Raw genomic sequence first — 14126 nt, 5'->3', positions numbered from 1 at the left:
ACACTGCTGTTTATTTCCTAACCAGCAGTCTGTCCTGAGTGAATCGCTCAAGATGACCCTCGATTCTTGAACCCGGAATTAAGGTGAGGAGTATTTTAACAATGACTTGGTCAGAAATCGCTGGTGAAGGATCGAAGAATTTAAACGACTCCAATTATCATCAAATCAAGGTTTATTGTAAAACCCAGGTCAAAATCATCAACAGAAGAAACACAATAAAATCTTATGCTCTAATACAACTAAGTCTATTCAAAAGTAATATAGCGGACACAACGAAAATTCTTATGATTACACAGTTTTTAGCAATATCACAAGGCACAAAACAAGTTCCCTTCCCCAAAGCCTCAACCACTATTAAAGTCAAGGGAGATTCGCAAGCTGCTGCAGAGTACTTACGGTCACAGGCTGCAGAGGTCAAGTCAGGGGTGCAGAGGTCGAGCCAAGAACGAAGAGACCCCCAATCGAAAACACAGCCCCTTTTATATTGTTTTACCTGGCTTTGTTCTGTGATCGGCCAGCCCCTTTTGCATTGAAAAAGGTAAGTTTTAAAGTTCCCGCTGGTCCCGCCCCCTTTGAGCCGGCCAGACCTGTCGAGATGGGAGTACCTCCCCTAGGTCCGCCGCCAGTCTGTTTTTTGAGATAACGAGGTTGAGCTCCCTTGAAGATTTTCAAAGACTTCCATCTGCTCCGGAGATAGCTGCTATGTTGATGGGGTGTTGATTGGATTCTGCTCTGGTGGAGGCCAGGTCATTTACATTTGCATGGGGCTATGACCATCCCATTGTCCTGCTTGCAGGCAGGCCCCCTGTGTATTCCCGTGCCCCTTGGTCTGTGTTTTGATCTTATCTCGTTGTCTGGCTCCTTCTTCCTTGTAGCTCCTAGGGGGGGGTTTGTAAATACTTATGTACTTATGTCCCTACTCAGCTCAGCGGACCAAGCCTGCTGGGAAAACTGGTTCTGTTCTCTTGGCTGAAAAGTCAGTTTACAGTCTCTGAGTTTTTATTCTTGGGCAGTTCCAAAAAGGTCGAATTGCCCGAAAGCCTTACACAACCTATCCAGATTGGGCTTTTCACAGTAACTTCATTGAAGCCTACTTGTGACAATAAGTGATTATTATTATATTAGTCACTGTAGTACAGTCCAGTAACTTAAATGCCAACACAGACTGTGGAAATTCCAGGCGGTGTTTGTGCAGCCTTTTGTATAGTCTTCTAAATTCCATTATATAGTCCTCAATAGAGATATCCTCTGTTTCAAGGAATCTATCAAATTCTGACCAGGCTTCACACGCACTTAACAAGTCATCCTTTTGATAAATCTTATCCATAAAACACAATAGAATCTCTAGACCTTCTTCTGAGTCTTACTCTTCCAATTCCAGTTCAAAAAACACTTTGCTTCAGATTTTACCCTCATAAGGCAGAGAAAGAGCCAATGCCGTACCTTGTTTCCTCTTTCCCAAGGCAGTTGCTTTAGTCTACACAACAACTGCACTTCTCCATTGCTCGTAACATGTCCTTTCAGAAAATAATGGCGGACAGTAATATCCGGACATCTTTATTCTAAGTTCAGCCATATATATATTTTTTTCCCCTTCTCACTCACATCTTGGTTGATTCAGAATTTTTTTTTCTTCTGGAAAAGTTGTATCTTTACATTTGCACAGCAACCATCCTCTGCTACCACTGTTAGCTTTTGGCTGCTGTTGAGTAAAGAGTCAAGAGTTCTGCTCCTTTTCACAAACACCTTCATTTTCCGTGACCACACTCTATACAAAATTCTATCACCACACCACACCAAACAAGTGCCACCTGCAACCCCTTTACATATCAGTGTATATTATGGGGAGGCGGGGATGGTGGGAGGCGGGATGGTGGGGTATTTTGTTGAGTTTGTTAATTACAGCCCTGTTGGTTTGTTTTGATTTGTGATTATGCTTGTTGTGTGAAAATATAAATGCCTCAATAAAATATATATTTTTTTAAAGTGCTGCTCGAACTTGTTAGCGGGGGGGGGGGTTTGCGAGCGCGGTTGCGGTGAATCAGCTGGCAAGCCGTCATTTGCAACAAGAAGAATCATAGAGCCATAGATGTTTACAGCATGGAAATAGGCCCTTCTGCCCAGCTTGTCCAGGCCGTCCAGTTTCTATCACTAAGCTAGTCCCATTTACCCGCATTTGGCCCATATCCCTCTATACCCACTCTGCCCATGTAACTGTCTAACTGTTTTTCAAAGGAAAAAATTGTACCCGCCTCTATCACTGCCTCTGGCAGCTCATTCCAGATGCTCATCACCCTCTGTGTGAAAAATTTCCCCTCTGGTCTCTTTTGTATCTCTCACGTCTCACCTTAAGCCTATGCCCTCTAGTTCTAGACTCCTCCTACCTTTGGGAAAAGATGTCAACTATCTACCTGACTAATGCTCCTCATTATTTTATAGACCTCTATAAGATCAGCCCTCAGCCTCCTACGCTCCAGGGAAAAATGTCCCAGCCTATCCAGCCTCTCCTTATAACTCGGACCATCAAGTCTTGGTAGCATTCTTGTAAATCTCTTCTGCACTTTCTTGTTTAACAGTATCCTTCCTATAATAGGGTGACCAGAATTGAACACACTATTCTATGTGTAGTCTTACCAATGTCTTGTACAACTTATAAGAACTAGGTGCAGGAGTAGGCCATCTGGCCCCTCGAGCCTGCTCCGCCATTCAATGAGATCATGGCTGATCTTTTGTGGACTCAGCTCCACTTTCCGGCCCGAACACCATAACCCTTAATCCCTTTATTCTTCAAAAAGCGATCCATCTTTATCTAAAAACATTTCATGAAGGAGCCTCTACTGCTTCACTGGGCAAGGAATTCCATAGATTCACAACCCTTTGGGTGAAAAAGTTCCTCCTAAACTCAGTCCTAAATCTACTACCCCTTATTTTGAGGCTATGCCCCCTAGTTCTGCTTTCACCCGCCAGTGGAAACAACCTGCCTGCATCTATCCTATCAACAAGATGTTTCAACTCCTGTATTCAATATTCTGACCAATAAAACCTAGCATACTGAATGCCTTCTTCACCACCCTGTCCATCTATGACTCCACCTTCAAGGAGCAATGAACCTGTATCCCTAGATATCTTTGTTCTGTAACTCTCCCCAACTCTCCATTAACTGAGTGGGTCCTGCTTGGATTTGATCTACCAAAATGCAACACCTCACGTTTATCCAAATTAAACTCCATCTGCCATTCATCGGCCCACTGGCCCAATTGGTCAAGATCCTGTTGCAATCTTGTATAACCTTCTTCGCTATCCACTATACCACTAATCTTGGTGTCATCTGCAAACTTACTAACCATGCCTCCTATGTTCTCATCCCATGCATTAATATGATTTATTCTATTAATCATATAATAAATCTGGGGCTACAATAAATGGGGCTGGTTTAGCACAGTGGGCTAAACAGCTGGCTTGTAATGCAGAACAAGGCAGCAGCGAGGGTTCAATTCCCGTACCAGCCTCCCCGTCGGAATGTGGCAACTAGGGGCTTCTCACAGTAACTTCATTGAAGCCTACTTGTGACAATAAGTGATTATTATTATTCATAATATATGTAACAATTGACAGTGGACCCAGCACTGATCCTGGAGGCACACCGCTGGTCACAGGCCTCCAATTTGAAAAACAACCCTCCACAACCACCATTTGGCTTCAGTCGCCCAGCCAATTTTGTAGCCAATTGGCTACCTCACCCTGGATTCCGTGAGATTTAACATTTTCATAGAATCATGGAATCATAGAATTTACAGTGCAGAAGGAGGCCATTCGGCCCATCAAGTCTGCACCAGCTCTTGGAAAGAGCACCCTACCCAAGCCCACACCTCCACCCTATGCCCATAACCCAGTAACCCCACCCAACACTAACGGCAATTTTGGACACTAAGGGCAATTTATCATGGCCAACCCACCTAATCTGCACATCTTTGGACTGTGGGAGGAAACCTGAGCACCCGGAGGAAATCCACGCACACACGGGGAGAACGTACAGACTCCACACAGACAGTGACCCAAGCCGGGAATCGAACCTGGGACCCTGGAGCTGTGAAGCAATTGTGCTAACCACTATGCTACCGTGCTACCGTTTTGCAACCACCTACCATGCGGTATCTTCTCAAAGGCTTTGCTAAATCCATGTCGACAATGTCGACTGCACTGCCCTCATCTACCTTCCTGGTTACCCCTGCAAAAATCTCAATCAAATTCGTGAGACATGACTTTCCCTTTACAAAGCCATGCTGACTTTCCCTTGCCTGTCTAAATGTCTGTAGATCCTGTCCCTCAGAATACCTTCTCACAATTTGCCCACTACAGAAGTAAGGCTAACTGGCCTGTAGTTAACAGGCTTATTCCTACAACCCTTCTTAAACAAGGGCACAACATTTGCTACCCTCCAATCTGCAGGCACCTCTTATGTGACTGTCGATGATTCAAATATCTCACCTAGGGGGCCGGCAATTTCCTCCCTAGCCTCTCACAATATCCTGGGATACATTTCATCAGGTCCCGGGGATTTATCTATCTTGATGCGCTTTAATACCTTCGGCACCTCCTTCTCTGTAATATGTATTCTCCTCAAGACATCACTTTTTATTTCCCTAATTTCCCTAACATTCGTGCCTTTCTGAACAGTAAATACTGACGAGAAATATTCATTTTGGACCTCTCTCATCCCTTGTGGATCTGCACATAGATGACCTTGTTTATTCTTAAGAGGCCCTACCCACTCCCTTGTCACTTTTTTACCCTTAATGTATCTGTAAAAGCTCTTTGGATTTTCCTTTGCCTTATCTGCCAATACAATCTCATGTCCCCTTTTTGCCCTCCTGATTTCTCTCTTATGTCTACTCTGACAAGCCCTATACTCTTCAAGAGATCCACTTGATCCTGGCTGCCTATGCATGTCATATGCCTCCTTCTTCCTTTTGACCATGGCCTCAATATCCCAAGTCATCCAGGGTTCCCTCCTTCTACCAGCCGTCCCCTGTACTCTAAGAGGAATGTGCTCACCCTGAACTCTAGTTAGCACCTTTTTGGGAAAAACTCCCACTTACCAGCTGTCCTCTTGCTTGCAAATAGGCACCCCCAATCAACATTTGAAAGTTCCGCCTAATACCCTCGAAATTGGCTTTGCCCCAATTTAGAATTTTAACTTTTGGGCCAGAACTATCATTCTCCATAGCTATCTTAAAACTAATGGAATTATGGTCACTGGTCCCAAAGTGATCCCTCACTAACACTTCCGTCACCAGCTCTTCCTTATTCCCCAAGAGTAGGTCAAGTTTTGCCCCCTCTCTAGTCGGGCCGTCCACATATTGAATAAGGAATGCTTCCTGAATACACTCGACAGATGTCTCCATCCAAACCCCCAGTGCTATGGCTGTCCCAGTTAATGTTGGGAAAGTTAAAGAGAAGCCTGTGAAGCCTTGTTCAGTGACCAATTGACGTTGAATTGCGTTGCCTGCCTTGCTGGGCGGAGTGCTGGGAAGCTCGCGGCAATTCCCGCTCGCTATTACGCTTTGACATTTTTCCAGAGAATCTCGCAATAAGTTCTGACGTGGGGACTGAATTGGTGGTGCTCTACGACCTCGAAAATGGTGCCAGTCCCAAAGCGATTCAGGAGAAGTTAGTGGGCTAGCACCAGCGCCATGTGAAACAAGTGCAATTTCAATGCATGCCACCGTGTGATACGATGGGGTCAGGATCGATACTGGAGATCCTGACAAGGAAGAGCTGCATATAAGCACTCCACGTCCTACACACCCACATTCCAGCCAAGAAGATGCCACTGGTTGTGCTGGAGCCCACCCATCCAGTTGCTGAATTGGCTGGGGCCGAAGGGGAGGTGGCCTTGGGAGGCACCCAGAAGACCCATGGCACTAAGTTCACAGTGGGCAGTCAGCAGTGTGCACAGCTGCATGGCTGCCTTGCAGGCTGCGGCAATGGTGGCCCATGCCCGTCCATCCTGACCCTTTGTCCCACTTCCTCGCTGACCCCGCTACTCCTCCCATCCTGGAGGATGCCCCTGGCCAGCAGCTCAATTGTCAGCACACTAGAGCAATGTTAGACACTTTTTGTAACCTCTCCCACTCCCTCAGCAACCACGGTGCCTGTTTCCTGATTTTCAATACCATAAGTAAACCTCGCCGTTGGTAATTTGGATTTGGATTTGGATTTGTTTTATTGTCATGTGTACCGAGGTACAATGAAAAGTATTGTTCTGCGTACAGTCCAGACAGGTCATTCCACCCATGAAATAATCAGCGGACATACATAAATTTACCATGTAATTACATAAGGACCGACATGCATCGGGTGAAGCAACATAGGAGTGCAGTACTAGTAGAGAAGATGTGTAAAGAGATCAGGGGCGTCATTCTCCGACCCCCCGCCGGGTTGGAGAATCGCCAGGGGCTGCCGTGAATCCCGCCCCCGCCGGTTGCCGAAGTCTCCGGTACAGGATATTCGGCGGGGGCGGGAATCGGGCCGCGCCGGTTGGCGGGCCCCCCCCGCTGGATTCTCCGGCCCGGATGGGCCGAAGTCCTGCCGATAAATTGCCTGCCCCGCCGGCGTGGATTAAACCACCTTTTGAACGGCGGGACAAGGCGGCGTGGGCGGGCTCCGGGGCCCTGGGGGGGGGGCGCGGGGCGATCTGGCCCCGGGGGGTGCCCCCACGGTGGCCTGGCCCGTGATCGGGGCCCACCGATCCTCGGGCGGGCCTGTGCCGTGGGTGCACTCTTTCCCTTCCGGCTCCGCCACGGTTTCCACCATGGTGGAGGCGGAAGAGACTCCCTCCACCACGCATGCGTGGGAAACTGTCAGCGGCCGCTGACGCTCCCGCGCATGCGCCGCCCGGGGATGTCATTTCCGCGCCAGCTGGCGGGGCAACAAAGGCCGTTTCCGCCAGCTGGCGGGGCGGAAATTCCTCCGGCGTCGGCCTAGCCCCTCAATGTTGGGGCTCGGCCCCCAAAGATGCGGAGCATTCCGCACCTTTGGGGCGGCGCGATGCCCGTCTGATTGGAGTCATTCTGGGCGCCAGTCGGCAGACATCGCGCTGTTTCGGGAGAATTTCGCCCCAGATCAGTACATAAGAGGGTCATTTAAGAGTCTGGTAATAATGGGGAAGAAGTTGCTTTTGAATCAGTTAGTGCATGTTCTCAGACTTTTGTATCTCCTGCCTGATAGAAGAAGTTGGAAGAGTGAATAAACCAGGTGGGAGGTGTTTGTGATTATGCTGCCCGCTTTCCCAAGGCAGTGGGAGGTGTAGACAAAGTCAATGGATGGGAGATGGGTTCGCGTGATGGACTGGGTTCAAGACTCGCTGCAGTTTCTTACGATCTTGGGCCGAGCAGTTGCCATACAAGGCTGTGATGCAGCCAGATAGGATGCTTTCTATGGTGCATCTGTAAAAATTGGTAAGAGTCGATGTGGACATGCCGAATTGGGGGGGGGGGGGGCGTTAATCAGGGATCATAGACTTTACAGTGCAGAAGGAGGCCATTCAGTCCATTGGGTCTGCACCGGCCCTTGGAAAGAGCACCCTACCCAAGCCCCACGCCTCCATTTCATCCCCATCCCCTATATTCCCGTAACCCAGTAACCCCATCTTACCTTTTTGGGCACTCAGGGCCATTTAGAATGGCCAATCCACCTAACCTGCACATCTTTTGGACTGTGAGAGGAAACCGGACGCGACGTGAATCTCATGGAAATTTTTTTAAAGTGCCTCTCAATGTGACATGAAATTGCACTGTCAGAGTCAGTGTGATTCCAGTTTTCGTGACCAAAATGACACATCACCAAAATAATGGAAAATTCCGCCCCCAGTTTACATTCCTGGCTAAATAATATTGGCGATGCAGGTGCAGCCCCAAAGTATTTCCAGGCCGCGGTTCTACATTTTGCAACTACTGTGTCCACAGTTATTTGCTGCCGTTTATATATTCGTTACTACAAATTATTTTCTTCTTTTGACGTTGGTCTGAAAGCATGTCCTTTATGAATAATGCACAATAGGACGATTCACACTATTCGCATTCCATCTTCAAACATTCACAGTGACTTCAAGGGTTATAATGATCTTTGACTTGAGTTTATTCCCATATATTAAAAAAGTCCACTCACAGGAACAAACAAGATCACAGAATCACAGAATTCACAGTGCAGAAGGAGGCCATTCGGCCCATTGAGTCTGCACTGGCCTTTGGAAAGAGCACCCTACCTAAGCCTACACCTCCACCCTATCCCCACACTTCCACCCTATCCTCATAACCCCACCTTACCTTACCTTTTTTGGACACTAAGGGCAATTTACCATGGCCAATCCACCTATCTCTGCACATCTTTGGACTGTGGGAGGAAACCGGAGCACCCGGAGGAAACCCACGCAGACATGGGATGAACATGCAGACTCCGCACAGACAGTGACCCAAGCAGGGAATTGAACCCTGGCGCTGTGAAGCCATTGTGCTAACCACTATACTACCGTGCTGCCCTATATAATTATTTTAATTGCAGGATCTGCAATATTTTGCTATTATTGTAACTTTTAATTCTGTGCTTTATTTTTAAAAATATTTTTATCTTTCCAGTATCATAGTTATTAAATAATTAAACTTCCAGGTCACTATGACAAAAGGAGTTCCAAATTTGATAAATACAATTCAAATGATCCATAATGTGTCTCAACACTACAACACTTCTCAACAGATGACCTCTCTCTTTATTAAGGTTGGTACTTTAATTTGATCATAAATTGTTCTCAGAATTGATCTGCATATTGGTAATTTTGCTGTAATATTGTATGTTATCAACTTTAGATCACAAATCAAATGGTTACAGCCTGCAAAGAATATATTACTGAAGATGGTACTGCTCGTGTGTGGGACCAGGATTCTGAAATTGTTATTAATAAAATGGAGGTAAAACTTTCTATGACACTGAAACAGACCATTCACTCAACTGGTGTTTATAGTCTACACAAGCCTATCCCACCCTTCCCCATTTAACCTCATATTATGGAATCCCTACAGTACAGAAAGATCATTTGGCCCTTCAAGACTGCACCGACCCTCTGAAAGACCACCCTACCTAGGCCCAATCCCCACCCTGCAACCTCACCCAAAGGAACAAATTAGCATGTCCAATCCATCTGCACATCTTTGGACTGTGAGAGGAAACCAGCACACCCAGAGGAAACCCACGCAGATATGGGGAGAACGTGCAAACTCCACACAGACAGTCACCCATGGTGGGAATCGAAGCCGGGTCTCTGACGCTGAGGCAGAAGTGCGAACCACTGGACCGCCGTGCCTTCTCTTCCATTTATCCTCATATTTAAGCTGAGTTTCCCCTCAAATGCATCTCACCTAAATGAGTCCTTATGGTAATTCTAACCAGAAGTTAATCTTGAATTCTCTATTCAATTAATTAATGACTTTCTTATAACTTTGGACCCTGCTCTTGTCTCCCACACCAACCTCGTCTACCCCGTCCAATTATCCCCCAACCTTCGACTGCTGCTTTAGTCACCTGACTACTCCCCCACCCCGACTACCCCAACCTCCAATTACCTAACCCATCTAATTCCCACCCCAACCACCCTCCCCAAGCTACCCCATTCCCCAACTTCCCCATTCCCCGATTACTATCCCAACCCTCAATTCCCCAATCCAACTGACTCCACCCAACTGAGTAACCTCCAATTCTCGACTATCCCCCTGACTATCCCTTCGCTCCCCTGACTACTGCCTCAACCCCTGACTCCTCCAACTCCCAATTCCCCAGCTTGACTAAGCCCTTGTCCCCAACTACACTCCCCAACCAGCCTTGACCAACACCTATCCCCCCAACAATCTCCCGATTTCCCTGCTAACTCACAGCCATATATGACTATAGCATACCTTCAGAATTACCACTCTATCCAAATCCCTAAAATATGCACGGTTGGCACCGGTTGTGTGGGTGTGTGTTCCGGGCAGGGGAAGGGATTTCCCATGTCTGTGGAGCAGAGGGGGTTCCTTCCGGGGCGGGGGCTCCCGTGTCTGTGAGGGGTGGTTTCCGTTTCCGTGAGGAGAACCTTTTAATTTATATATTTTTTTGATCAGGGCGACCTTTTCTTTCATGAGCCAAGGTTGCTGGCGGGGCACACACCAGAATGACGTGGTGGATCCCATGCTTTACTTTTTTTTTCAAAGTGCTTCAACATTTCTCAAGGCAACATTTTGAAAAAAAGGGAGAAAATTGTACCCATAGGGTGCGATTCTGCATATTTGTGGTGGCTTTTTCAGGCAGTTTCCCCCGGCTCTGCTAGGAGTTCCCACCTCTAGTCAATGACATGTAGTCATAGCCATAGAAGTCATAGAATTTACAATGCAGAAGGAGGCCATTCGGCCCATCGAGTCTGCACTGGCCCTTGAAAAGAGCACCTTACTTAAGAACAAAGAACAAAGAAAAGTACAGCACAGGAACAGGCCCTTCAGCCCTCCAGGCCTGTACCGACCATGCTGCCCATCTAAACTAAAATCTTCTGCACTTCCGGGGTCCGTCTCCTTCTATTCCCATTCTATTTATGTATTTGTCAAGATGCCCCTTAAACGTCACTATCGTCCCTGCTTCCACCACCTCCTCCGGCAGCGAGTCCCAGGCACCCACTACCCTCTGTGTAAAAAACCTGCCTCGCACATCTCCTCTAAACCATACCCCTCGCACCTTAAACCTATGCCCCTAATAATTGACCCCTCTACCCTGGGAAAAAGCCTCTGACTATACACTCTGTCTATGCCCCTCATAGTTTTGTAGATCTCTATCAGGTTGCTCCCTCAACCTCTGTCGTTCCAGTGAGAAGAACAAACCGAGTTTTTTCAACCTCTCCTCATAGCTGATGCTCTCCATACCAGGCAACATCCTGGTAAATCTCTTCTGCACCCTCTCTAAAGCCTCCATATCCTTCTGGTAGTGTGGCGCCCAGAATTGAACACTATACTCCAAGTTTTGCCAAACTAAGGTTCTATACAGCTGCAACATGACTTGCCAATTTTTATACGGCCAATGAAGGCAAGCATGCCACATGCCTTCTTGACTACCTTCTCCACCTGTGTTGCCCTTTCAGTGACCTATGGACCTGTACACCTAGATCTCTCTGACTGTCAATACTCTTGAGGGTTCTACCATTCACTGTATATTCCCTACCTGCATTAGACCTTCCAAAATGCATTACCTCACATTTGTCCGGATTAAACTCCACCTGCCATCTCTCCGCCCAAGTGTCCAAACGATCTAAATACTGATGTATCTCTGACAGTCCTCATCGCTATCCGCAATTCCACCAACCTTTGTGTCGTTCGCAAACCTACTAATCAGACCAGTTATATTTTCCTCCAAATCATTTAAATATACGACGAACAGCAAAGGTCCCAGCATTGATCCCTGCAGAACACCACTAGTCACAGCCCTCCAATCAGAAAAGCCCCTTCCATTGCTACTTTCTGCCTTCTATGATCTAGCCAGTTCTGTATCCATCTTGCCAGCTCACCCCTGATCCCGTGTGACTTCACCTTTTGTACCAGTCTGCTATGAGAGACCTTGTCAAAGGCCTTACTGAAGTCCATATAGACAACATCCACTGCCCTACCTGCATCAATCATCTTTGTGACCTCCTCGAAAAACTCTATCACAAAACCGTGCTGCCTCTCGCTAATACGTCCATTTGCTTCCAAATTGCAGTAGATCCTGTCTCGAAAAATTCTCTCCAGTAATTTCCCTACCACTGACGTATGACTCACCGGCCTGTAGGTCCCTGGATTAACCTTGCTACGCTTCTTAAACAAAGGAATAACATTGGCTGTTCTCCAGTCCTCCAAGACAGGACCTCGAGGGTTGTAATCTCAGGATTACTCCCTGTGCCACGTGCAGTGAGGCTAGAAATAGGAAGATACAGCAGCTAAACACGTGGCTAAACAGCTGGTGTAGGAGGGGGGGTTTCCGTTATCTGGACCACTGGGAGCTCTTCCGGGGCAGGTGTAACCTGTATAAGAAGGACGGGTTGCATCTAAACTGGAGAGGCATAAATATCCTGGCCGCGAGGTTTGCTAGTGTCACACGGGATGGTTTAAACTAGTATGGCAGGGGGGTGGGTACCGGAGCAATAGGTCAGAACGTGAAAAAATTGAGGGAGAACAAGGGAATAGGGCCAGTATGGCTCTGAGGAAGAGCAGACAGGGGGATGTTGCTGAAAACAGCGGGACTGTGGCCTGAAGTGCATATGTTTTAATGCAAGAAGTGTAACGGGTAAGGCAGATGAACTTAGAGCTTGGATTAGTACTTGGAACTATGATATTATTGCCATTACAGAGACCTGGTTGAGGGAAGGACAGGATTGGCAGCTAAACGTTCCAGGAATTAGATGTTTCAGGCGGGATAGAGGGGGAGGTAAAAGGGGTGGAGGAGTTGCGCTACTGGTTAGGGAGAGCATCACAGCTGTACTGCGGGAGGACACTTCAGAGGGAAGTGAGGCTATATGGGTAGAGATCAGGAATAAGAAGGGTGCAGTCACAATGTTGATGGTTTACTACAGGCTTCCCAACAGCCAGCGGGATATAGAGAAGCAGATAGGTGGACAGATTTTGGAAAGGAGTAAAAGCAACAGGTTGTTGTGATGGGAGACTTTAACTTCCCCAATATTGACTGGGACTCACTTAGTGCTAGGGGCTTGGACGGGGCAGAGTTTGTAAGGAGCATCCAGGAGGACTTCTTAAAACAATATGTAGATAGTCCAATTAGGGAAGGGGCTATACTGGACCTGGTATTGGGGAATGAGCCCGGCCAGGTGGTCGAAGTGTCAGTAGGTGAGCATTTCAGGAACAGTGACCACAATTCAGTAAGTTTTAAAGTGCTGGTGGACAAGGAAAAAAGTGGACCTAGGGTGAATGTGCTAAATTGGTGTTAGGCTAATTATAACAATATTAAGCAGGAACTGAAGAATCTAGATTGGGGGCGGATGTTTGAGGGCAAATCAACATCTGTCATGTGGGAGGCTTTCAAGTGGCAGTTGAAAGGAATTCAGGACCCGCATGTTCCTGTGAGGAAGAAGGATAAACACGGCAATTTTCGGGAACCTTGGATAACGAGAGATATTGTAGGCCTCGTCAAAAAGAAAAAGGAGGCATTTGTCAGGGCTAGAAAGCTGGGAACATACAAACCCTGTGTGGAATATAAGGAAAGTAGGAAGGACTTAAGCAAGGAGTCAGGAGGGCTAAAAGAGGTCACGAAAAGTCATTAGCAAATAGGGTTAAGAAACATCCCAAGGCTTTTTACACATACATAAAAAGCAAGAGAGTAGCCAGGGAAAGGTTTGGCCCACTGAAGGATAGGCAAGGGAATCCACGTGTGGAGCCAGAGGAAATGGGTGAGGTACTAAATGAATACTTTGCATCAGTATTCACGAAAGAGAACAAATTGGTGGATGTTGAGTCTGGAGAAGGGTGTGTAGATAGCCTGGGTCACATTGAGATCCAAAAAAACACAAGGTATTGGGTGTCTTGAAAAATATTAAGGTGGATAAGTCCCCAGGGCCTGATGGGATCTACCCCAGAATACTGAAGGAGGCAAGAGAGGAAATTGCTGAGGCCTTGACAGAAATCTTTGGATCCTCACTATCCTCAGGTGATGTCCCGGAGGACTGGAGAATAGCCAATGTTGTTCCTTTGTTTAAGAAGTGTAGCAAGGATAATCCAGGGAACTACAGGCCGATGAGCCTTACGTCAGTGGTAGGGAAATTACTGGAGAGAATTGTTCGAGACAGGATCTACTCCCATTTGGAAGCAAGTGGACGTATTAGCGTGAGGCAACACGGTTTTGTGAAGGGGACGTCTTGTCTCACTAACTTGATAGAGTTTTTCGAGGAGGTCACTAAGATGATTGATGCAGGTAGGGCAGTGGATGTTGTCTATATGGACTTCAATAAGGCTTTTGACAAGGTCCCTCATGGCAGACTGGTACAAAAGGTGAAGTCACACTGGATCAGAGGTGAGCTGGCTAGGTCATAGAAGGCAGAGAGTAGCAATGGACGGTTGCTTTTCTGA

At 47.0% G+C, this 14126-nt stretch overlaps 1 protein-coding gene across 1 annotated transcript in view; it reads left to right on the top strand.

Annotated features, from left to right (window-relative positions):
* The window catches only part of LOC140411508 (dynein axonemal heavy chain 8-like), a 2059122-nt gene that overhangs the window by 472560 nt on the left and 1572436 nt on the right, over nucleotides 1-14126 (top strand). Inside the window, exons 9-10 of the mRNA XM_072500594.1 lie at nucleotides 8668-8775; nucleotides 8865-8966. Of these exons, the coding sequence (XP_072356695.1) occupies nucleotides 8668-8775; nucleotides 8865-8966 (210 nt within the window). The remainder of the gene's footprint in view (nucleotides 1-8667; nucleotides 8776-8864; nucleotides 8967-14126) is intronic.

Source organism: Scyliorhinus torazame, chromosome 4 (assembly GCF_047496885.1).
Source record: "Scyliorhinus torazame isolate Kashiwa2021f chromosome 4, sScyTor2.1, whole genome shotgun sequence".
In the NCBI taxonomy this organism is placed as follows: Eukaryota; Metazoa; Chordata; class Chondrichthyes; order Carcharhiniformes; family Scyliorhinidae; genus Scyliorhinus; species Scyliorhinus torazame.
Note: the sequence above shows the minus strand (reverse complement) of the source record. Positions and strands in the feature narration are given on the sequence as shown.